The sequence below is a fragment of the Styela clava genome, chromosome 10, assembly GCF_964204865.1.
Source record: "Styela clava chromosome 10, kaStyClav1.hap1.2, whole genome shotgun sequence".
NCBI classification, from domain to species: Eukaryota; Metazoa; Chordata; class Ascidiacea; order Stolidobranchia; family Styelidae; genus Styela; species Styela clava.
The window spans coordinates 20,209,950-20,219,732 of record NC_135259.1 but is presented as its reverse complement, the minus strand read 5'-3'; the positions used below and the strand labels follow the sequence as shown (position 1 = coordinate 20,219,732).

The 9,783-nt window shown below is 38.8% G+C and overlaps 1 protein-coding gene across 1 annotated transcript; it reads left to right on the top strand.

Moving 5' to 3' along the window:
- Positions 1-437: 437 nt before the first annotated feature.
- LOC120345730 (uncharacterized) lies at positions 438-9,072 on the top strand. Its single transcript, XM_078117408.1, has 7 exons — positions 438-554; positions 2,711-2,811; positions 3,510-3,614; positions 4,244-4,342; positions 5,151-5,247; positions 6,087-6,139; positions 7,485-9,072. Exons 5-7 carry the CDS (start codon positions 5,186-5,188, stop codon positions 8,273-8,275), a joined length of 906 nt encoding a protein of 301 aa, XP_077973534.1. The 5' UTR covers positions 438-554; positions 2,711-2,811; positions 3,510-3,614; positions 4,244-4,342; positions 5,151-5,185; the 3' UTR covers positions 8,276-9,072.
- The last annotated feature ends 711 nt before the right edge of the window (positions 9,073-9,783 follow it).

Sequence of the window (9,783 nt, the reverse complement as noted above, 5' to 3'; positions counted from 1 at the left end):
GCCAATATATCGATACCGATATTTGAATGTGGCGCGTAAATTAACCGATGAAATCTCGTTAGCGAAACCAGTTGTTCGATATAGAAGATCATAGGCCACAAGCGCTGAGAGACTTCAGAACGTTTCGAAGTCAAAATTCGTTTTAATTTTGATTCTGGATTCAAAGTTAATTGTAATTTTTTCCGATTTTCCGGCAGCGTTGTATTGGAGTCGAACGGATATCCGTGACGTGGATTTTTTCCCCCAGAGCCGGAATCCGGAGTCAGGAGTCGTAACCAGATGTCATTTTTTATGACCCGGATTTAATCAGAACTTTTTTCCACCGAAAGGCTTTGTGTTATCCCTCCCATCTGTATTTTTCCTAACAGTGTAAACTTGAAATATATCAAATCTAGTTTAACTATCATTCACTTGCATCTCTTTTGGTAGTAATATATGTGGATTTGTTATTCCGGATCCGGAGTCAAAATTTAGTTCTATCCGGAGTCAGGAGTCAAAACCGGAAGTCATCAGAAGTCTTCTCAACAAGGACAAAAGTCTGGGACTAAAAATAGGTATGAAAAGAAATTTTAGTAATTTATTTATTTAAATATATAGGGTATTCCTATGGTCTTGTGAATTTTTATTTTTTTTGAATTCGAAAGAACCATTTATTGTTTTGGTCGCCACAGATGTATTAAATAAAGTAAGAATACTTAAAGAATTATTGAACAACAAACCTGGTTAAAATATATTGAGAACTGACTTCATAACAAAATTGAATTTGTGAAGGGACTTTATGAAAAACCTGTATTTACTAAATTTTTAGCATTAATTTCCAAGCAATAATCCCAGTAGTTTTAACTTCTGATCCCAGTGAAAAATTGAAGTTACTTTGAAAACCTGTGATTTGAATAACCTTGCAGAAACAAGAGAGCGATGCTCAAATATATGAACACAAAGGCCAAAATGAAATAGTATCAAACCTTTTACAGTACCGGTGATCTTCCTAGTTAAAATACTGTCGACCTTGCTGAGCACGAGATCGCTAAAATGCAATTGTGGAACCGTCACACGATGCGCAATTTTTGGTACTCCCGTAGTATGTGTACCAGGTTAGGGTTAGGCCATAATTTTATTCCGATTTTCCTTTTTTTAGTTCTATTACAAGACTGTCTGTGTTAAACAAGTGAATATACCTACTGCCCATAGGTTTCAGTCCCTTTAGGCAACTTGATGTAAAGTAGGCGGACAAAATTAGTCACCTCCATATCGGTACACACAATTCTGAAACGCCCTACTTTTAGCCCAACGTCATCACACAAAGCTTTATTATGAAAACAAATCTCATAGAGTTCACAGGAATTTTCCCCCAAACAACAACAACAACTACAATAACAACGACAAAAACGATCCATAGGTCCATTTTGTGTCCAATAACAGTAAGTAAACGAGTATTCGGATCGTTTTTCATTGCATTGCAATAATTGTACAATAGACGGAAACAATGACGCGCTAGCACTATAAATAATATTCGTTAAACTCAGTTACAAATACCGGTTAATAAATATAGTTTGAAGCAAGATTCATTTACCGTTGGTCCATTATAGCAATGTGAAAGCACTATGAGATTCATGAAGCGATAAGGCAGCAGCAAATATTGCGTTTCGATCGCTGAATTGTCACCGCCATGAGTAAATGGAATGAGGAAAATTGTGCGGCCCGTGGAGAAGTGCCAAATTTGAATTGTGTGCGGCCCGCGGAGAAGTGCCAAATTTGAATTGTGTGCGGCCCGCGAAGAAGTGCCAAATTTGAATTGTGTGCGGCCCGCGGAGAAGTGCCAAATTTGAATTGTGTGCGGCCCGCGGAGAAGTGCCAAATTTGAATTGTGTGCGGCCCGCGAAGAAGTGCCAAATTTGAATTGTGTGCGGCCCGCGGAGAAGTGCCAAATTTGAATTGTGTGCGGCCCGCGGAGAAGTGCCAAATTTGAATTGTGTGCGGCCCGCGGAGAAGTGCCAAATTTGAATTGTGTGCGGCCCGCGGAGAAGTGCCAAATTTGAATTGTGTGCGGCCCGCGAAGAAGTGCCAAATTTGAATTGTGTGCGGCCCGCGGAGAAGTGCCAAATTTGAATTGTGTGCGGCCCGCGGAGAAGTGCCAAATTTGAATTGTGTGCGGCCCGCGAAGAAGTGCCAAATTTGAATTGTGTGCGGCCCGCGGAGAAGTGCCAAATTTGAATTGTGTGCGGCCCGCGGAGAAGTGCCAAATTTGAATTGTGTGCGGCCCGCGGAGAAGTGCCAAATTTGAATTGTGTGCGGCCCGCGGAGAAGTGCCAAATTTGAATTGTGTGCGGCCCGCGGAGAAGTGCCAAATTTGAATTGTGTGCGGCCCGCGAAACGACTTTTTAATTTCGTTTAATCTGGTTAGTGCGAGTATTTCTAACCCGTTTGCATTGCAAAGCCTATGCTTGAGTAACTATTTCAAACAACGCATGTCAAAAGATCTATCAAATCTGTCTACAACTACTAGTAATCCCATGTTAAAGATGCGACCCGCGGTTTCACCCAGTTATTTGTATCTGGTTCTCCTAAATTAGAAGTTACACACCCCTGATATAAACTATCGAATTTGAATGAAAAGTAGCGGAACCTTTAGGCTGTATTTTCAGAACCATTGCGTACAGCGGAATCCCGAGTAAAAACCATTCTTATAATGTAATACTTTTGATTCAAGGTCCGCACCATATTCGGAGTATGAAGACCCAAGTCAGTTGAAAGGCGAAGCAAGTAATTCTAAACCAGACGATCAGAACAGACAGGCCCAGTATGTACCAGGTATGTGAACGTAAACAAAATGTAATGCGGAGGTTCCCCGAAACCTATGCGATGGGCATTTCCAATCAAATATTCGAATCGAATAATAAACTATTCGAATCTACCAACACTTAAATTTCGAATCGTCGCCATCTTGTTTTATTTTGTTCACCAAGGGACGAGGTGAATTTTTGGTACACCTGAAGTATGTTTATCAAGATGGCGGATGTGTACCAGGTTCGGGTTAGGCCATGATTTTGTTCCAATTTTCCTTATTTTAGTTTTATTACTAGTTCGGGGACTACCCAAGTGACTCCCGTAGTATTTGTACCTAAAATTATGGGCTAACCTTAACCTGAAATACATACTACGTTCCGTTGTCCATCTTGGTACGCATTCCTTAGGAATACCGAACTTTTTCATTGAAGCTATATTTTTGAAATAATATCTGGTATATGTTCCAGTGAGTTATTGATGTTAGTAATGTTAGTAATGTTTAGTAACGAGTGTAGTAATGTGTTAGTAACGAGTTAGTAATGTTTTTTTACTGTGTGTAACAACTAAGCGAACTGTCTCAGTGATGGATTATATGCAGTAAAATTATTAAAACGAATAACAGGTCAAATTTCTGTCCCAAACCAAACTTGTTTCTAATCTATATTACAATTCTGTACATTCATTTTATACAAGGATATTGAAATAAATTATTTTCCGTTCAGAAAAAAGAAGTGATTACGAAGACAGAGATTTCAGTACAATTAACATTGCGCAGCTTACTTCGTACGAAGACTTCTCTCCTGGTAGAAGAACCACAAGCTCGGAAGGTAAAAGTACGAATGCAGACTCGATTCGACTCCATGTCATTCCAGTATCCGACTCTCAAATCAATATTTGAAAACCTCCAACCCTTTACCGGATACAATTCACTTAAAAAAATTGACTCCGGCTCTACCGCAAAACTATTGAATACCAAAATTTCTCAATGCCGCTGGCTGGAATCCGTTACTGGATCCATAATCCGGTTCATAAAAACGACTCCGGATTTATTCTGTCATCAAAATTACTATATTTAAACTCAACACTTGACTCCGGATCCGAAATCTTCAAAAAAAAAAAATGACTCCATCTCTCCTTTTCAAAAAAATGACTTTCTAGTTCGGTGGTTTTCAACCTGGGTTCCGCGGGGTTGCCGACACATTCAATCCGATTCCGAGTCGAAACCCCGGTAAAAAAATTGACTCCGTATATATAGCACTTTATATTTAACTCCGGATCCGGAATTTCATTAAAAAATGACTCCACCTCTCTAGATCAATGGTTTTTAAACTGGGTTCCGCGACAACATAGAGTTCGGTCAGTACAGACCAGGAGTTACGCAAATTTCCATTTGATTCCGCCCCACCAAAAAAGTTGAATTAAACACAGATATTTGAACCAATTATTTAACATTCAGAAAAAAGAAGCGAAGATAGAGATTTCAGTACAATTAATATTGCGCAGCTTACTTCGTACGAAGACTTCTCTCCTGATAGAAGAACCACAAGCTCAGAAGGTAAATATAGGAATGCAGACTCGACTCGACTCCATGTTATTCGACTATCCGGAATCTATTATTTTCAAAAAAAATTGACTCCAGCTTTACCTCACAACTATAGAACAACAACTTCCCTCAATGCTGCTAGCTGGAAACTGATTCCGGATTCGAACTTCGGTTCAAAAAATTGACTCCGAATATATTTTTTCATTAGATTAGCCATATTTGAACTCTTTATATTCAACTCCGGGTCCGGAATCTTGGTTGAAATTGATTCCGTCTATCGGAATATCAATTCAAAAATAAAGCAAATTTCTCCGACTCCGACTATACCTCACAACTTAAAATAACAATATTTATTAAAGACGCTATCCGGAATCCGGTTCCGGATACAACTCCAGTTCAAAAATTTGACTCCAGATGAATTTGCTCCGCCAAATTGATTCACCCGAAATACAACAATTGTTTTAGCAAGCGTTGTTACGAGTTTTAATTAATTAAATTCAAGTTAAACCTGGCAATTAAAAATACTAAAAAGTTAATTTCAATATAGAAAAGGGCAGGTCTAGAGATGGAATTTGAGGGGGTGACAGAGGCACCGTTGATTCTTTCATTCTCCTGTATAACAACATCTATCATTTTTCTTCGAATTATTTTTTAAGTCCAGTATAGAGGCATCATTACTATATATTAACAAGGTTGTGTGACATTTTACATAAACAGTATCCTAAATACACCGACCTATTACCAATCTTTGGTAAAGCTATATTCGTTATCAAGTTTATTCAAATAATATCCAAACTCACGCGTAGTTCATTTTTCTCAGATTTGCGTGAAGTCGATAAAATATTATTCGAGCGGATGGCAATGTTCGAAAAGAGATTGAAAACATTGGAAAATCGTCAAGATGCAGCAGAAGGAGTGTGAGTAGCCATTTTGTAATTTCACCAACCTACCAGCATTTAGAACAGGCGATCTCGAACTTTTTAGGCATCGTCCCTTTTTTTAGAATTTATCAAGTCTCGCGCCCCACCTTGAATAAACAATAAGCTACAAATACGAGATAGCAGGGCGAAAGTATGTTCTATTAAAAAAATATGTGGATCGAACGTAAATATCCAAAATGAATGAAATGTAAATATCCATGTTCTAAGTATCCATGTTCTTCCTATCCCCCCTCCCCCCCCCCAAAAAAAAATTCAATATAGAATTCTGCGAAAATCCATAAAATTGGCTCCGACTCCGCGATTATTTCCTAATTATGACTCCGAATTCAACATCGAATATGAAACTACGCTCATCTCCCATTTCCCAATTGCAAATCTTGCACAACTTAGCGTCTAGCGGTAAAAATACACTTTCCCAAGCCATGGTGATTAGTGATTAGTTCTTGTTACTTTGCAAGAAGTCCATAAATTTGACTCCGGATCCGTTTTTTTCATAATTAGCACTCCGGATTCAACTTCGAATCTCAAACTCCGCTCGCCTCTCATCTACCAATTGCAATCTTGCAACCCTTGCCGTCTAGGGGTAAAAATACACTTTCCCGAGCCGGGCTGATTACCTTATGTGACTTTGCATTGGTTTAAAACCCAAGCTAGATGAATATACGCGAAAGTATTGCTAAATGCTTTAAATGCACGACTCAGCTATTAATATATCCCTACTTGAATTCGGGCAATAGGCCAGGGCTCGTCATATAACTGAGCGTTCTGAACAATTTTTCAATCTTTGCAGTACAAATACTATTTTAAATCTTTAGAAACTCAGAAGCAACGACCTCCAAGCCCAAGGAAAAAAAGTCAAAAGTAAAAGGTGAATAGCTTCTGATCTTTAACTTATTACCTTTGAACCTTGGGTGATATTTTTCGATAAACTCAGCATGATGGCGTGTCCCTCAAATATAGTTTTTGATAAAAGCAGTTTCTCTAGAACAGGGGTTCCCAAACTGTGGTCCGCAACGATGTGAAAAGTCTCTAATCTTTAATGGTTGATTTTAAACAAAAAGTCACTGCATTTTTTGGTTGATCGTGACAGAAGAATATCCATTGCTGTCCGAAAATGCTTTTAAAATGGTTAGACATAGAAATTGAGAAGGCATAGCATGTTGGTCCGTCAAAAATAAAATTCAAAAACAGGGGTACGAGGCCCAAAAAGTTTGGGAAACCCTGCTGTAGGGCAAATTCTTTCCTTCGTCTATTTTGGGACTCTTTATTCCTTCCTCAGTAAGCATGAATAGTGCTTTATTAATGTAATTTTAATGGATCCCTAGCCAGTGTTATGAGCAATTCGTATTCCCGTTTTTGTATAGTTCAAGTAGTTTATAGTGTAATTAAGTAAAGATTATAGTGATAAAAAGAAATATTAATAAAAACAGAGAGAATTCAAAGCAAAATCCCTCCCAAGAACGGCAAAATATCTCTTTGGGAAAGAATGGCTACCCGGTTGAGATAAACGGTTCAAATGAGATTTAATTGTTTTAGTTTTAAACACAATTCGAAACTAAAAACCACTAATAAATATAGGATAATGGTTTGAACTTGAGAAGTCGAACCTCAACGCCAACAACGTAACGTAACTAATTTTGTTTGCCTACTTTACAACGAGCTGTGTAAAGGCACTGAAACCTATGGACAGGGGGTATATTCACTTGGCTAACAGAGACAGTCCACAGACATTTACCTCAATGGGTCAATAGACTTTTGTATAAATAGACTTGTAACAATGCCAACGGCACCCATGTAGTATGCTAAGATGGCGGTCACCGGAACGTAGTATGTGTACCAGGTTAGGGTTAGGCCATAATTTCAGGTATAAATACTACGGGAGTCACTTGGCTAGTCCACAAAAGCGTAATATAACTAAAACAAGGAAAATTGAATTAAAATTATGGCCTAACCCTAACCTGGTACACGTACTACGTTCCGGTGTCCGCCATCTTAGTCACCTTACTACGAGAGCGCCATTGTAACTATATTCGTGACAATTCAACTATACCGTTATCTTGATTATACGTACTGGTATCGGCATTGCGGGATCTCCGCTCTCCCGGCCCGCGATTATCCTTCCGATTCTAATTTTGCCCCCGGTCAATCAACCTTTGGACCCACTGCCCTCATGAATTTAATTTAATTTATAAACGACAAACTTTTTGTTATAGATACATCAACACCAGACGCTATAAAACCAATCAAAAGGCAAGAACGTACTTTGCAATCGTTACTGGATGAGCTTCACAACTCTTACATGGCAGGAAGAAAATCAAAAGCAAATTTTTGTTTGAGCGAGATCAAGAAATTGATGACGTCATCAAATAGACCCAAAGCAGCCGAGGTAAAAAAAATGGCCGATAAATACATTGATAATTCATCCTATATCAAAGCTGCTATTCTGCTTTCTTGGGCGGCTGAGCTGCATGTTACGGACTCCGACCCAGATAAGGCTGCACAAAAAATCGACGATTGCGCTTACTATTATGATAGAGTCATCGGACATATGATTGATCTCGGAGGAAAAATGCACACAATAGCCAAAGACTTTGGTGTGGATATCATTCTAAAAATGCTTGGAAATCTACGAAGCATCACATCAGCCGATGTCAAGGTTATGTTTGAATATGAAACTGGTACTTTATGTATCGTAGGTGCGTGTCATTTAAGGTTAGGTCACGATTTAGATGGGATCAAGTTTAATCGCCAAGCGATGGATTTGTTTGAGAGAAAATACGAAAGCAAGGCAATGGAGCACTATTTATATGGTGGATTACTACACAACACAGGAGTGGCTCATAAGATATTAGGAAATTACACCGAAGCTGAAAAATACTTCCTGGATGCCCTAACATCATACAACGCTTCAAAAGACTGGGAATACGAAGGCCAGAAAAAGGAGGTAATAACAATCACTGAAGAATTGTTGAAGCGCTTACGCCTGCGTTCTAAAGATGAATGAATTTTAGTTCAATTCCGGGGAAATCCCGACACAGTGACTGTTTTCAAATGAATGAAAATTTCAAAACTCTCATTTATTATATTTGTATTCCGAGATCACGATATTTGTTGAACCAGAAAATACAAGCCGGAATTGATGCTAAACTCTAAGGTTGATCATTTGATTGTCTTGGCAAAGCCCGCAACCCAAATTAGAATGTTATAATCATGTATAATAATTCTTTTAATTAACTCTTCAAGATGAGAAGTACACTTTAAATTACACTATCTGCTTTAGGCTTGAACCTGGGACGTGCAATCTGCAATGCCATCATAGTCTGGCGCTAGGCCAGGGGTGTGCTACTTGCTTCGCCTTTCAACTGACTTGGGTCTTCATACTCCGAATATGGTGTGTACCTTGAATCAAAAGTATTACATTATAAGAATGGTTTTTACTCGGGATTCCGCTGTACGCAATGGTTCTGAAAATACCGTCTAAAGGTTCCGCTACTTTCTATTCGATAGTTTATATCAGGGGTGTGCAAACTTCAATACAGGAGGTTCAGATACAAATAACTGGGTGAAACCGCGGGCCACATCTGCATTTAACATAAGCTTTTTAGTATTTCACGCGCAAAAATTTTGGTTATTGATTTTATGACATGCGTTGTTCGCCTCGCACAAGTACAGGTATAACCTTTGCAACGCAAAGAAATTGAATTAATCACCCGTACTAATAAAACTAAATTAAAAACTCGTTCCGAGGGCCGTACACCATTCAAAATTAGCACTTCTTTGCAGACAAACAATTTTTTTTCGTTGACCGCATTTGGACCGCGGCCGCAGTTTGCACACTCCTGTCCTAGGTCATTGATCCAATGTGAACATCAACTATGTTTGCATTGGATGCTACTCAGATTTGAATCCTTCAAGTGTTAGCAGCTCCTCACACATGGGTAACATAAATGACCAATAAAGAGGGGCTCCCGAAGTATGCGAACCAAGATGGCGGACATCGGAATGTAATATGTGTACTAGGTTAGGTTTAGGCCATAATTTTAGGTATAAATACTACGGGAGGCTCTTGGCTAGTCTTCGAACTGATAATAGGACTAAAATAAGGCAAATTGGAAAGAAATTATCGCCTAACCCTAACCTGTTACCCATGTTACGTTCCGATGTCCGCCATCTTGGTTCGCATACTTCGGGAGCACCAATAAATATATTGATAAAGTCTATATAAAAGCTCCTATATTGCTTTCTTGGGCGACTGAGCCGCATGTTACGTACTCCGACCTAGATACGGCTGCATATGAAATTGCCGAGTGTGCTCGCAAATATGTTAAAGTTATCAAACATATTAAGGATCTCGGAGGAAAAATGGACCTTGGTATGCAACACCTTGGTGTGGATATCATTCTGAAAATTCTTAGAAATCTGCGAAGCATCACATCAGCCGATGCCGAGGTTATGTTTGAATATGAAACTTGGACTTCTTCATATTCTAGAGTTTTTTCTCTTTTTATTGTA

Bases quoted from the DNA above. Each gene is read 5' to 3' on its own strand.
- LOC120345730 (XM_078117408.1), top strand. From the start codon at position 5,186: ATGGCAATGTTCGAAAAGAGATTGAAAACATTGGAAAATCGTCAAGAT. The intron at 5,248-6,086 runs GTGAGTAGCCAT...TTAAATCTTTAG, and splicing joins CAAGATGCAGCAGAAGGAGT to AAACTCAGAAGCAACGACCT. The intron at 6,140-7,484 runs GTGAATAGCTTC...TTTTTGTTATAG, and splicing joins AAAAAAGTCAAAAGTAAAAG to ATACATCAACACCAGACGCT.